At 40.1% G+C, this 15,311-nt stretch overlaps 1 protein-coding gene across 1 annotated transcript in view; it reads right to left on the bottom strand.

Moving 5' to 3' along the window:
* The window catches only part of PPEF1 (protein phosphatase with EF-hand domain 1), a 97,539-nt gene that overhangs the window by 22,280 nt on the left and 59,948 nt on the right, over positions 1 to 15,311 (bottom strand). The window contains exons 7-10 of the mRNA XM_023737301.1: positions 11,059 to 11,225; positions 9,777 to 9,813; positions 5,754 to 5,903; positions 1,693 to 1,830 (exon numbers count right to left, since the gene is read on the bottom strand). Of these exons, the coding sequence (XP_023593069.1) occupies positions 1,693 to 1,830; positions 5,754 to 5,903; positions 9,777 to 9,813; positions 11,059 to 11,225 (492 nt within the window). The remainder of the gene's footprint in view (positions 1 to 1,692; positions 1,831 to 5,753; positions 5,904 to 9,776; positions 9,814 to 11,058; positions 11,226 to 15,311) is intronic.

Genomic DNA, 15,311 nt, shown 5'->3' with positions numbered 1-15,311 from the left:
ACCATCAAGAAAGCAGTGCCAGGAGCAGAGCGCGTCCTTTGGACTGGGGTCCCTGCGCAGAGAAGCTCCTAGTCTGGGGGAACACTGATGAAAAGGCTGAGAGAGAGAAAGCCTTCCCCTGGAGCTGACACCCTCAGTTTGGACTTTTAGCCTACTTTAACTGTGAGGAAATAAACTTCTTTTCATTAAAACCATCCACTTGTGGTATTGCTGTTATGGCAGCAGTAGATAACTAAGACAATAAGTAAGTATTGAATTGTAACCCATAGAATAATATCAATATTCATGAGTCCATACTGATATAATTTTTTTAATTACATAAATAAATAAACGGTAAAGAAGACCTCCAATTAATAAATGTAGAAGATATGAGGAATATAGAAAATCACCATCAGGCAAATATCACTAATAATTATTGCAGGCAAGATTTTATGGGTGCTCAAATTAGTGCAAGATTTGAAGAGAAACAGAACATTTGCATAGCCTCCCAAAATATCTCCCTCAAGATATTTATTAATTATAAGGGGGGAAATAGTAACATTACAGTGCATAAACCTAGCAGACAACATTTAGCCAAGTGATCAAGGTCAACTATCACTAGTAATAAGACATACTGACATCATGTACCTTGGGACACATACACTGAGAAGGGTACTTCACTCTGTGGTGTTCCTGCCAAAAATGCATAATTTCAATCTAATAGTGAGAAAGCATCAAAGCCCCACCAAAAGACATTCTACACCATTCTTCTAAAGTGTCAAGGTCATGAACAACAAAGAAAGATTGAGGAACCACCACAGGTTGAAGGAGACTAAGGAGGCATGGCAATGGACTGTAATGTGGGATTCATGTTAGCGGAAGAAGTAGTGAAATTCAAATTAGGTCTGTATTTAACTAATAGTAATCAGTAGTTCTAATAGTAATATTAATAGTACCAATGCTGATTTCATGGTTTTGATCACTGTGCTATGGTTATATAAGATGTCAACATTAATATTAGGGGAAGCTGGGCAATGAGTATACCAGTACTCTCTGTAATATTTTTGCAACTCTTCTGTAAGACAAAATAAAGTTTAAAAAAATAAAAAATAAAAAAAGTGGAAATAGCCCAAATGCATGCCCATCAAATGTATAAACAAAATATAGCATATGCACACAATGGAATATTATTCAGCAATAAAAAGGAATGAAGTACTGATACATGCTACAACACGGATGAACCCTTAAAAATAATGTGTTGAGTGAAAGAAGCCAGACATGATAGATCACATATTGTCTGAGTCCATTTATATAACACGTTCAGAACAGGCAAATTCGTAGAGACATAAAGTAGGCTAGTGCTTGTCTAAGGCTTGGGGAGGGAGAGGAAAGGGGAACGACTGCTAATGTGTATAAGTTTTGTTTTGTGGTGATGAAAACATTCTAAAATTAGATTGTGAGGATAGTTGCACAACTCTGTGAATATACTAAAAACTATTGAATAATATACACTTCAAATGTGTGAATTATATGGTATGTGAATCATATCTCAATAAAACTTAAAATATAGTGATGAAGTCAGAAACGTTATGGTCTGCTTATAAAGGTAAAATCACTTATTGTCTGTATATTGTAAGGGACATCATCATCTACGCTGTGTCTGCATTGCTACTTTGGTGAACACTTGATTTCTATAAAGTTTTGATTACGTACCTGTTCCCATTCATGCTGTAATAACTGGTCAGAAAGGGATACACTTGTTTTGATTTTCTCACTACCTACTTTAGTTATCTTAAGATCAATAGCAGAGTCTCCGTCTGATGGAATTGGTGGCATCAGTACAGATTTCATCTGCAAAACAAATTCATGCATTAGTCAAACCCTATGCTTAGTGTGTTGCATGCAGAAACTTCAGTACCAGTTGGTATGGTCCATATTGTTGTGCCTCAACCCAATGAAAGACACATGGTCACCTTTTCATTTCAGCCACCTCCTTCATCTCATTGATCCATTGCTCTCTGTAAAGTGGGCCTGTGAATTCTGCTTTTGCATTTTTCAACTTCCCTACAGGGAAAGTTTATCATTAGAGTCTCTAGTGGATCCCAGAGGCCACAGCTGTAGGTACTAAACATGTTCTGAGGCACCACCACAGGAAATGGAAGATGCTAGAAGTAGGGAAAACTAGTTTCCCTCTGAGCCTTTAGCTGTATGTGGGACTAAGAGAACCAACCCACTTTGAGGAGTTCAGAAATACCTCTTAAGAGGTGGACTGCTTTTTGTTTTGTTGTGTATTCCTGGAGAAATGAAAGTACATTTGTGTCCAGGGAAGTTCTCAAAGGGGACACTGGTTGAAAGCCTTTGAAACTCTTCAACCTAAATGCAGTGTGTTCTCAATCTAACCTTGCCAGTAATTGATTATGCTCTCTAGTCCTAGTGACAAAGCTACTATATTTCTTTGGAAAATAAAATGTCTTTCTGATAGCAAGTCAATTATTGTAATTCCTCTGCATTCCCTTATACAACTTGAGATTGTAATTTTAAACTTATTTCTTTGTAGGACCATGCCTTTATGCAAAACTAAATTTGTAAAGAGTGCTTCTATTACACTGGTGGGTATAGATCCATGATGGACAATTCTCTGTGGTAGACACTTCATTTCTTCTACCAACTAGGGTGTGTACGAAATCCTACCTTTATTTTTCAAAAATTAAATCTCATTCTGAGGTCCTGTCTCATTGAGCTGGTTGGATATCCAATCTCAGATATTATTGGAGAGTTCATAGCCCACCCTCCCTCTCTCTCCCCAGCAAATGTCCTTAGGTTTTAGACAGGGGAGAACATTCTGGGAGAACTCTCTGGACTTAGGACCACAGAACTCACTTCCGATGTACTCATTGGGCAAGGCCACATGATCTCTTAAGTGTGTGTGGCTCTGCAGTTTTCAAGGCCACTTGGGGTCAGGATGCTTTGCTCCAGCTCTGCCTAAGGCACAATACCACCATTTTCTTCTGGAGTCCTACTACTCACCTCTTGTCACACCCCCTTCCAGGGAATTTGAAGAATACTAAATCAGAGTCTTAGTCTTATAGAATCTTCCTTCTCTGCCTCTCTGCACTGGCCCCTAGCCTGCCTCACTTTACAAAATGCCTCTCATGAACTTATAATGGAGGATGTCCTCAGGTTCCCTCAACCCTACCCCTCCCCTGTTAACAATTATACCATGACAACAAGCACAAATCGGGAAGTATGGTCACCCCTATAGTTAGAGGGTCCTATAGGATGGGAAAGTAGGGGTTATAAAATTAGACTTGGAAACCTACTTTCGGATCTCATGATAGAGTCCCAAAGGCTTAAATCTATTACTTTCATTGCTGTTAAATTATATTTAATACGAGTATGTACTGCAAGTTCAACCTCACCCTAGGAGGAGCAGAATATACAAAAAATACACGTCACAAATTTCTATCTTTAAAACCAGTCTTATGAGTAGGTAGAACAATGATCCATGAAGGGGATGAAATTTGAGGTATTCAGGAAAAATTCCTGGCCCAAAAACTTCACCCCAGGGTCTATCTTGGTGACTAAAATTCCAACCTTAGATCCAAGTATCAGGAAAGAACAGAGCTGGAGAAGGGAGGTATATGTTTAGTGCTTACTATATGCCATTTTCTTTATCTAGGTAATTATATTTAATCCTCCTAACAATCCATTGGCGCCCTGGCGGCACAGTGGTTAAGCGTGTGGCTGCTAACCAAAAGATTGGTGGTTCAAATCCACCACCTGCTCCTTGGAAACCCTATGGGGCAGTTCTACTCTGTCCTATAGGGTCGCTATGAGTTGGAACCGACTCAACGGTACCTAACAGCAACAACAATCCAACAAGGTAGCTATTTTTATCTTCAATTATAGGTGTAGAAACTGAGGCTTAGAAAGCTTTAGTACCTTGCTCAAAGTCACCCAGCCAGGTAGTGGCAGAGGCAGGATGTAAACCTAGCCACATCTGCCTGATTTCAGAGCCTTATGGTCTTTACTACACCAAGGTGGCTCTCAACTGAGAGTCTCCACAGAGGTATGTTATCAATATCTCAAAAACCCTGGATAGGGCTGGCTGCTCAGGCTAACCTCAGGAAAGTAAACATTTTCCATCCGATCAATTGGTCATGGCTACCATGGCTGATTAGCACTGTTGTCACAGGGCGTGGTGGTGGCAGACTGTAGCATTCTTGCCATATGCTTGCCAACATTTGACAAACAAAAACATCATGTTCCCTTCATCTTGGCTAGAATTATATCCATTTGTTAACATTGATTATCTCATGTTGATCAAAAGGTCTTATTGGCTTGACTATTTACTGATATCATGAGAAAGGTATCTTAAAAAAAAAAAAAACAACAGTTGCCATGGAGTGGACTCTCACTCATGGTGACCCATGTGTTTCAGAGTAGAACTGTGACTTAGGGTGATCTTGAAATTTATTGCAACTGCAGTACTTGTCAGGGTGAAAGGGGGTGCTATTAACAGCTGGGCAAGGCCACATGACAACATGTCTGGGCAAGGCCCAGACAACAGGTATAAGCCAGGAAGTAAGGTCCTCACTGGGTGAGGTAGGGGCATGTAAATTGACACAGAATCAGGAGAGGGGTTGAAAAAAAGTTTCCATCCAGTTTTGTCTTAGGTTTACCCTACTTTGGTCTTAAATATCTTAGAAGATATTTAACAAACATTGATTAAGTACTCACTATATCTTAGGTACTGGGGCTTATAGAAGTGGACTAGAGAAGCAGAGGAAGACAGTAAACAAACAGCATCACAGTTCCTTACTTAATTTTGGGAACTGTTAGGAAGGACACACACAAGGGGCTTGAGAGCATATAAAAGGGAACCTGATCTAGTCTGGAGGTAGTGGAAGGCTTCCCAGAGGACGCATATAGTTAAGCTGAAATTAAAAGGAGGAGTAGACATTAGCAACAATATTGTCATTCATCTATGTATAAAGGCTCCAAAAAACTCAAGGTACAATAAATGTCACATTTTTGTCTGTATCAAATTAAATTTCAGTTCTAGATCCCACCTGCCTAGATTGGTTAGAAGTTGATTAGCAGACCTAAGGGATAGGGCCATATACGATCATCTGGCTCTGCAGCTGCTATTGGTTCTCATGGCCAGGTGGTGCTGCTGTGGAGCACGGGCCCTCTCCCTACATCTCATCCCTCACTGCCCAGTCTGGGTCTTCAGCTTGGCACTGGTAGCACAAGAAGAGAACTCCACTCATTCTGCAAGGCCCACCCAAGGGAGTCCTTCACTAAGTGTGGGATCTTTATAGGTACCACACAACCACTTCCCTCAGAGGTTCTCTACGTGTTTTCCTGCTGGGCTTCTGCTGTATCTAATATGATTATTAGGTTTCAAATATTTTTTAAAATTCCTGAGCCATGTGAAGTATATTACAAGGGAAATTATATCAATTCAAAAATAAATTGAGATGTTACTTTTAAAAGATCAGGATTTTTCACTTTTGAAAACTATATGAAATGGCAAAGTTTCCTCATTTCCCTACTTCCCTACTGCCACCATGAATTTAAAAAATATTTTCCATATATGTTACTCATTTAGTTCCTTATCATGCAGTCATAAATTATTCTTAAAATTTTTACTAATCTTCTCAGTTACAACAACCACAAAAGCACAGATCAATATATAATAATAAATAAAAAGAGACACACGTTCTCCAATAAATCTCTGAGACAAGATTTATGCAGACATTACTTCTTACTTTGTTTCTTTCTATTCGGTGGAGTAAATTCAAGTCTGTGGACTCTGATAACCCGCCATGTATGATCAGAATGTCATTGTCAACAATTGTAGCGATGGGGAGCCAGGTATAGACGTCTTCTAATATTTTCAAGATTTCGTTTCCATATACCTGTAAATAACGAGCTTGAGTAAGTTTTGTTTTCCTGATAGGTTCAGGTTTATTGAATAGTCTCACTGTATGGACAGAAGGCAACCATTTTCATGCCACTCTAAGGAAGTTAGCATGGAGTCACTAACCAACTAGAACCTTTTTAAGAGGAATATGTTTCAATCAAATGCTCAGCTAACTAGTAAGTGTTTCATGGCAATATTAGGCCACTGTATCTGTTTTAGAGAAATCCCCAATAGGCAGTTGATGAGGCCAGGAGCCAGGCTACTGTCTTGTCAAATCTGAGCCAAACATTAAGCCTTTAAAACAGAAAAGAACCCCAGTAGAAGTGGACACTTCCACAGTTCTGGTTCTGGGTAGCTCCTGCTATCTGTATCTTCCAGGAAAACCATTAGATTTGACAAACCCTTATTGATGCTGTATGAGAAGACACAGTCTGTGCCCTCCAGAAATACGTAATTGAGTAGGGGAGATGAGACGTGTACAAATAGCTAAAATAAGTGCTATAATCTAACTGTGACTCTGAATCTAGGGCTCTGGGAGTAAAGAGGATGAGAACATTAAGCTTTACTGAGAGTTCAAAGGAAACACCATGGAGGAGGTGGCATCTAAATTGGACTCTGAAGAATGAATAGGATTTATGACTCATACAGATGTGAAAAAGGGTGTTCTGGGTAGACGTTATAGAATTAGCAGAGGAATTAAGGCCGGGAAGTATAGGTCAAATTCAGAGAATGGTAAGCAGGCCACTTTTGCTGGAGCTCAGTTGATGCCTGAGAGAGAACAGAAGAAGGTCATATTGGGAAGGTAGTTTGTAGGTTAATGTTAATGTTATAGGACCTCATGTGTCAGACGAAGTGATGTAGAGTTGGTTTTGGAATAACACCCTAAATCTTGGCCTAATGCCCTCATCCAGTGAATAATTTAGAACTTATTCAGTAAACCACAGAACACCTGTGCAAGTTTTCTTTGTAAAGTTTGATCTGACTGTGGTAGGAAAGCAAAACTGCACGCCATCAGCTGGATTAGAGGCAGGGGACTAGGAAGTAAGAAAAGGAGGAGGAACATGAGACATCTGTCAACAGGGTTCTTGGGAATTCCCAGAGCTGTTGCTTCCCTCCAGTGAGAGTCCCCAACTGCTCTACGGAGGCAATGTGCCCATCAACCTTCTCACTCAGTGAATTTGAAAGAGATAGTACCCTCCTTCTCTTTTGGGCTAGTCCTTGGCATTAAATCATCATCTATTTTTGTGGCAAGCAAATAGGAGAATAAAATAGAAATTAAAATAATAACATATCCTTATATACACATGTATTTTCACATGACCCTTGTAAGAAACCCATGAAGCAGAAATTATAATTATAATCCCCATCTTACAGATGAAGAAACTGAGGCTCAGACAAGTTAACTGACTTTTCCAAGGTCCCACTGATATTAGTAGGAGAATCAGGACTACAGCATATATCACTATGACTTCAGGTATCTTATATTTCCTCTACTACCCTATGCTGCCTGGCAACCTATGCCATTAGAATAGTCATTCCACTTCTTCTACGAATTCTGTGACTGGTTCTTTTCTGCTCACTAACAAACCTCTCTTTGGGTTTGGAGCTCAGGCCATCAAGGAATGACGGCTTTTTTTTCCCCCTCAGTTTCCACGGGAGAAGAATGCTGAACCAGCAACCAAAAAGGAACCTTTCTTGCCATAAATATTATTATTATTCTTTTATTTCAAAGGTCATTAATTGAAGCAAAGCGTTTGGATGACTAAAGTCTGCAGATCTGTAGTATTATTCTACTTCTGATCTAACATCTACCCCAAGTCCCTAGACACTCCTCCAGCCCCTCTCTAGTGTGACAGTGCCATGGTCAAGGTCCTGAGTATGGCCCTGCACTACAGGTCATGGAGACAGACAAACTCTTCCCAGCATGTGTCACTCTCATTGCAGCTGCATGGAGATTCCATTTGAGTTTGCTGTCTAGCAACTCTGCCCATTGATTTAGTCTGCGATCATGGCCAGAGTAAAAGACAATGTAGTCCTTGCTTACACTTCACTAGACTACAAGCTCATTGAAGACAGGGACTGTGTCATGTTTGTTTCTCTATCCTCAATGTCAGCATAAGGCCTGACACGTTCTAGGTTCTCAAAACATATTTGTCGAAAAAAATAGAGGTTGTGGTTTGCATCAGAAACCACCTACCACGTTTTACTTAGGGAACAGTCATTCTGTTTTTGTTGCCCCAATACCAAGTGTCCTGGCATAATGGTTACTTTAGGAACTGCAGATCTCCCTTCCCACCCCCTTTGATCTGCAACCACAGAATCTTGGTTTTAGGAACTGCAGATCTCCCTTCCCACCCCCTTTGATCTGCAACCACAGAATCTTGGTTCTGAAAGAAACAGCCCTACTTCCTTTTTCTTCTGTGTTTTCACACTAGCTTGCTTTGTTCATTGGCTAAATAAGACACATTTAGGTACCAGCTTTCTAAAGGGGCAGAAACTTCTAGCCAATGCTCATTACGTAAATACTTATGAATCACAGGGTTATAATATAATTCTGGATCCCTAAGCCAAAAGAGCTCTAACTGAAAGGGGTCCTTTCTTTCGAGGCCTCCTGTACAGGTGCAGTGGCTATGAGGTTAGTCATGATGATGGAAGACCATGAACTTAACCTGGCTCCATATGTCTTCTGTGGACCGGCCATGTGCCTTCTTTTGTACTCCTCTTCAGTGGTGGTATTCACGCTCACGTGTATAATTATTTTCATTCATATGCATTCACTCACACTCATTCACACTTGCATTTTCCTTTCAAATAATAATACTACCAGATACCATTTATTTTGTGCTTACTATGCACCAGTCAACATGTTGGGTTAATTTTTACAACTTTTAAAAACGTAGTATTATCATTCCCCATTTTACTGAAAGGGGAAATAGAGGTTTAGGAAGGTGAAGTAACTTGTATAAGGTCACATAAGGTATAAATATGGAGCCAGGATCTAAATTTCATTCTGTTCTATAGTAGAAAGACCTTCAGCTCTTACCTGTCCTGCCACTGTTGTTGTTAGCTGCCATTGAGTCAGCCCCTGACTCATATGACAACTCCATGCACAATGGAATGAAACCCTGCCCAGTCCTGCACCATTCCCATGATCAATTGCAGATCAGACTGTTGTGATCCACAGCGTTTTCATTAGCTGATTTTTGGAAGTAGATCACCAGACCTTTCTCCCTAGTCTGTCTTAGTCTGGAAGCTCTGCTGAAACCTGTCCAGCATCATAGCAACATGCAAGCTTCCACTGACAGTTAGTGGCTGTGCTTGAGCTGCACTGGCCAGGAATTGAACCTGGTTCTCTTGCTTGGAAGGAGAGAATTCTTCCACTTTACCACCAATGCCCCCAACCCCATGCTATGTGGACTTAAATCTTCTAATTATTCCATCACAGTTCTCAGAGAGCAAGTAATGCACTCCATTATTTATCACCTCTGTCTCTATGCTAACTTGTGCTGACCCTGATCCTGCCCGGATGATTGTGACACAGAAGCAAATGCCCTATTGTTATGAATTCACTCTTCCATTGAGATAATATATACCATGTGCTGAAGTAATTCAAGGCTTGAGGATATCCCCAAATTTCCAGAAACCACACAGGCCAAGCAATTGGAATTGAATTCATTAGTGGATGGAATACTTTTGTGTCTATGCTAAAATTTACATAAAAGTAAAAATAAAAATTTTGGTTTAGTCCAGAAAATACAGGACTCTATCATGACTGGGGCTTCCTGCTGTGCTTTTATTCTATTGGCATAGATTCTGACTATAAACAGCAAAGAAAATCCAAAAAAAAAAAAAAGGATATAAAGCTTACCCTGTATTTCTGCATAATTTCTTTTGTGAAGCCATACCTAAAAAAGGGGGGGGGATTTAAACAATTTAATTAAATATTGATAAGTCCTACTTACATGAATCATACAACAAGCGGAATATTTGACATCTCACCAGCACAGGTATCAAGAACTCAAGAAACTATAGACTTTAGTTGGAAATGACTATACATACCCAAGTCTTTCTAGGCATGATGGGAAAGAACAAAATCTATCAATGACATCATCCTGCTCTGAAGGATCTTACAGTAGAGTTAGGGGAAGAAGATAAATTTTCATGAAACAATTGCAAGACAACTTAAGAAATAGGTGGTCAGTACAGGTTGTGTAAGTGCTGCAAATATTCAGAGAACTGTGCTGTAGCACCTGGGAGAAGCTGTGTGGGAGAGTGCTTTTACATATAATGGCTTTCTGATAATAGTCCTAGAATTTTTTTCTTCACAGTCTTAGCATTTGCTTCTACACCTGACAAGTAGAATTGAAACTTTATTCGGGCCAGGTACCAAAACTGCCCAAAAGACAAAAGTGATCAGTTGCTGAGCTTTGACCACGGCACCCAAAATTCCAGGACCAAAAGTGTGAAACATGCCATGCCTTCAACTGCCACAGAGCAAACTGGTTTCTGTTTTTCATAAAATAAGGAGGAAAAAAAAAAAGAAAGAGAGGGAAGAAAGAAAAAGGGAATATTTGTCACCTACTGTGCCTTTCAGCAAAAATCTTAAACCATTTAACCAATCTTTATTCCTCAAATCTCCAGTGAGGCAGATAGTTGAAATGCTCTGTTAGAGCTGTTCTCAAATATGTTTATGAACAACTATTCCAGAAGTAATTACCATGTCATAAAAAATATACACATCACTGAACATCACAGTACTAGTTTCTGAGACAAAATCTGAGGCAAGCCAAAAAAGTAGGAACAGAATGATCCATCTAAGCCTGCTCATAGAACCCACCACACCTTCAAACCTGGTCTAACATAGCTAACCAACACACAATTTGGCCTGTGAACTGTGGGTATGGGAGGGAAAGAAAGAACATAACAGAAGGGAGAAAGAGGAAAATAATAGAATTGGAAGAAAAGATAAGAAGGGGGCTTCAATAGAAGATTGGAGGTCATAAACAGGAGTAAGGATTGAAATCTTCCTTCAGATCCCCCACACCCATCCCCACTTCTCTACCCTTACCGCCAACTCCCAGCTAGGAACTAAACATAGCAGCATTTTCCAGAGCAGGAAGCAAAAGGGGAAATCTAAAGGCCTAAGTTACCTCAGATTCATCAGAAAATCTTCATGGTTCCCTCTGTTCAAGTGCAGGTCATTAGGATAGACAAGCAAAGACGCTAACAGGATCATTAGGACTTCTATGGAATTTTTTCCTCGATCTACAAAATCACCATTGAAAACATATGGGTTTTCGTTTGAGGGGACACCATTCTGTGGAAGGAAGAGAGAGAAAAAAACAAGCAGTCAAAAGAATGTACTTTTAGAATAAGGGTTTGTACTTAATGTCCCTCAGAATATGGAGAAAAGAGGCTGAGTTAGTCCTTTCACTGGGAAAAAAGCTGCTCACCCCCTTGGGCTAGTTTCACTCTTCCAGGGCAGGCATCTCCTGCAAGGGACCTTGGAAGTGAAGAATTAGCTTGGGACACGAAGATTCCAGGGGGAGGGGTTGCTTCTTCTACCCACCACCTACTGTGCATTTTCTTTGAAAGGAGCTGACGTTTGTCCTATCAAAAATGGCATCTCTCATCTCTTCTTTCTCTCCTGAAGAAAAGAGGGGGAACTTCTACCCAAGGAAGAACATGGAATTAAGATCCAAGTCTTTTACTCTAAGGGGTCCTACATTTAACTTCTCTGGGCTGTGATTCCCTTAATTTGCAAAAAGGGAATGACACTACATACCTCCCCAGATCAAATGAGAGAATGGATATAAAAGTAGCCAGAAAAGTAAAAGGTGCTATGTAACTGAACAGGCTGATGTACACCACCAGTAAGGCACCGATACAATCACACCAGGTGTTTATAGCTGGCATGTATTGTGATTGGTCCACTGACTGTATGTATTAGGTGTTAAATACTTTGAATATCACTCCTGAGTATGAATAATACTTATAAACACAGTATGAGCACGGAAAAGAGCTGAGATCAGGACAAAGGTCTGGTCTTTATAACAGCTATCAATTTATTGACTCCTACACTACAAAACTCTAAGACAAAACAAACATATGGTTACATTTTCTTAAAGTCATGCCTGATGGGGAAATGGCCTACTGCATTTCTACTGCACAATAAAATCAATACAAATGCTTACAAAATACATTACACAAAGAGATAATTTAAGTACTCACATAGCCAAATGTACACTCTCCTTCAAAAAAAATTATTACCTTCTGGAAATAATATACATATTCTAGTTATATTAATCTTTTTAAAACTACTTTTGAATTCCTCTTTTGTTAGTTTTCAAACGATGTAAGAAAATCTTATTACTTATTTTATACTTATATACATTTTCAATTTTTCATATCAATATAATAGAAGTAGTTGAAAAAAATAATACAGGTTGCTACATATAACTTAGCGATTCCAGAAATTATTATGTGATGTAACTTATTTTGAAGGCATTTGGGGAAAAAAACCTAAACAGTGGTATAGTGTCTTGGGCCAGAAGTCATAAGACCTATTCTTTAGTCCAGCTCTACTTATTACCCATGTCTCCTTGGGCAAGTTATTTAACCTTTGAACTGCAATTTCCTCATCTGTAAAATGGGGCAATAACTCCCCTACTTATCACACATGGCTATGTTAGAACTCAAATGAGACTATTTGTATAAAATTGCATAAAAACTGTAACCAACCAAAACCAAACCCGTTGCCATCGGGTCGATTCCAACTCATAGCGACCTATAGGACAGAGTAGAACTGCCCCATGGGGTTTCCAAGGAGCAGCTGGTGGATTCAAACTGCCGACCTTTTGGTTAGCAGCCGAGCTCTTAACCACTGTGCCACCAGGGCTCCTAAAACTGAAAAGCACCATACAAATTAATACATTCATTTTATTATGACCTCCATGTTATTTTAAGATTCCATTATTTTGTATTTTCTTATATATTAATTCATATAATCTTACTTACATTGGGCTTAGATAGTATAAGCCAGCTATAAAAATACAGGCTTTTTCTCATCAAAATTTAAGGAAAAGGGAAAGATTATGCATCTCTGATACTCTTCCTTTGCCCAGTCTTCAAATGGCTGGGATGAGTAAACTAAAAGTGCCTGAGGGGTGTTGGAGATTACAAGCTCTCTTGGGATGTTCAGGCTTGAAGGGATTTAGAGGAGCAGGAGCAGAGCGCCCTGGGGTGAGAATATGGAAGAACCAGGCCTGAGGGGACCCGTGGATTCCCTGATTGGAGGGAACTCTGCCTTACAGTAGGTGTCATCCCAGTTGTGGGGGGCGGGGCTGCATCTTACAGGAAGAACTATAAGGGAATGTCTTCTGTATCCCCGAAGCTAAAAGAACACTAACACTTGCATTTGGGGCACCTATGAACATAGAGGAGTCCCTGGGTGGTGCAACTGGTTAACATGCTCAACTGCTAACCTAAAGGTTGGCGGTTCAAGTCCACCCAGAGGTGCCACAGAAGAAAGGCCTGGTGATTTACTTTCAAAAACTCAGCCATTGAAAACCCTATGGAGCATAGTTCTACTCTGACACACAGGGTGTTGCTATGAGTCAGAGTCGGCTTGATGGCAACTAGTTTTAGGGTCATAGAGACTTCCTCTCACACTCATAATGCAGGAGTAGAACTGTTGTGACTCCAACTATGGGGAGAAAATAGAAAACAGAAATAACTTGGTACTTAAGGGGATCCAGCAATCAGGGAGAGGCAGATCAATCAGATCTGCTAAAACAGGTGGTCCCTAAAGAAACAGGACTGCTGGAGAAGCAGAGGACAACTTTATTTTTAAACTAATAAAGAAGCATACATTAAAGAACAAAGAATTAATAATTCCTGGCATTAAAAATACATTATTCAAATTTTAATATCAATAGATTGTTGTTGTTAGTTGCCACTGAGTCAATTCCAACTCATGGCGACCCCATGTGCATCAGAGTAGAGCTGCACTCTGTAAGATATTCAAGGCTGTGACCTTTCAAAAGCAGATTGCCAGCCCTGTCTTCTGAGGCGCCCCTGGGTGGCTTCGAACCACCGACATTTCAGCTAGTAGTCAAGCACTTAAATGTTTGCATAACCTAGGGAGATCAATACATTAGAACTAACTAGAGGAAGAATGTTTGGGAGATAAATTATTGACCTGGAAGGTCAAGCAGATAAAAAATCTCCAACACAGAGCAAAAAGCAAAAAAACGGAAATCATGAGGTACAAATAAGAGACTAGAGTCCAGAGACAAGAGACCTAAGATGCCAGTAATAAACATTCCAGAATCAAGGAAAAGGAGCCAGATGGAGAAGAGGCAATAATTGCATAAATAAGAGAGACAATTTTCCATGGTTAAAAAGAGACTTCAGCCTGAAGTTTGAAAGAGTTCATGACGCCTATGTACAGTTCAGCAGCCCTGATGGCACAGTGGTTAAGAGTTTGGCTGCTAACCAAAAGGTCGGCAGTTCCAATCCACCAGCTGCTCCTTGGAAACCCTATGGGGCAGTTCTACTCTGTCCTACAGGGTTGCTATGACTCCGAATCGACTCGATGGCTGTCATGGATTGAATTGTGTACCCAAAAATATGTGCCATGATTCCCAGTATTGTGTGATTGTCCAGCATTTTGTCATCTGATGTGATTTTCCTATGTGTTGTGAATCCTACCTCTATGATGTTAATGAGGCAGGATTAGAAGCAGTTATGTTAATGAGGCAGGACTCAATCTACAAGATTAGGTTGTGTCTTAAGTCAATCTTTTTTGAAATATAAAAGAGAGAAGCAAGCAGAAAGACATGGTGACCTCATGCCACCAAGAAAGCAGCACCCGGAGCTGAGCGTGTCCTTTGGACTCGGGGTTCCTGCACTGAGAAGCTCCTAATCCAGGGGAAGATTGATGACAAGGACCTTCCCCCAGAGCCGACAGAGAGAGAAAGCCTTCCCCTGGAGCTGGCACCCTGAATTCAGACTTCTAGCCTCCTAGACTATGAGAGAATAAATCTCTCTTTGTTAAAGCTGTCTACTTGTGGTGTTTTTGTTCTAGCAGCACTAGATAACTAAGACAATGGCAATGTTTTTTTTTAAATACATAATTGATGGGGAAAAAATCCCTATTACATATTTAGATAGATATAATAGATAATAAATATATAAAACCACGCTCAAACCCATTGCCAACTCATAATGACCTCATAGGACAGAGTAGAACTCCCCTATACGGTTTCCAAGGAAGGTTGCCAGTTAGAATCCACCACGCTGCTTGGAAACCGTATGGGGCAGTTCTGCTCTGTCCTATAGGGTCACTATGAGTTGGAATTGACTTGACAGCAACGGATTTGGTGGGTTTTTTTGGTTATAG

Source organism: Trichechus manatus, unplaced genomic scaffold (genome assembly GCF_000243295.1).
Source record: "Trichechus manatus latirostris isolate Lorelei unplaced genomic scaffold, TriManLat1.0 scaffold00100, whole genome shotgun sequence".
Classification (NCBI taxonomy): Eukaryota; Metazoa; Chordata; class Mammalia; order Sirenia; family Trichechidae; genus Trichechus; species Trichechus manatus.
This window is presented reverse-complemented; position numbering and strand designations above follow the sequence as displayed.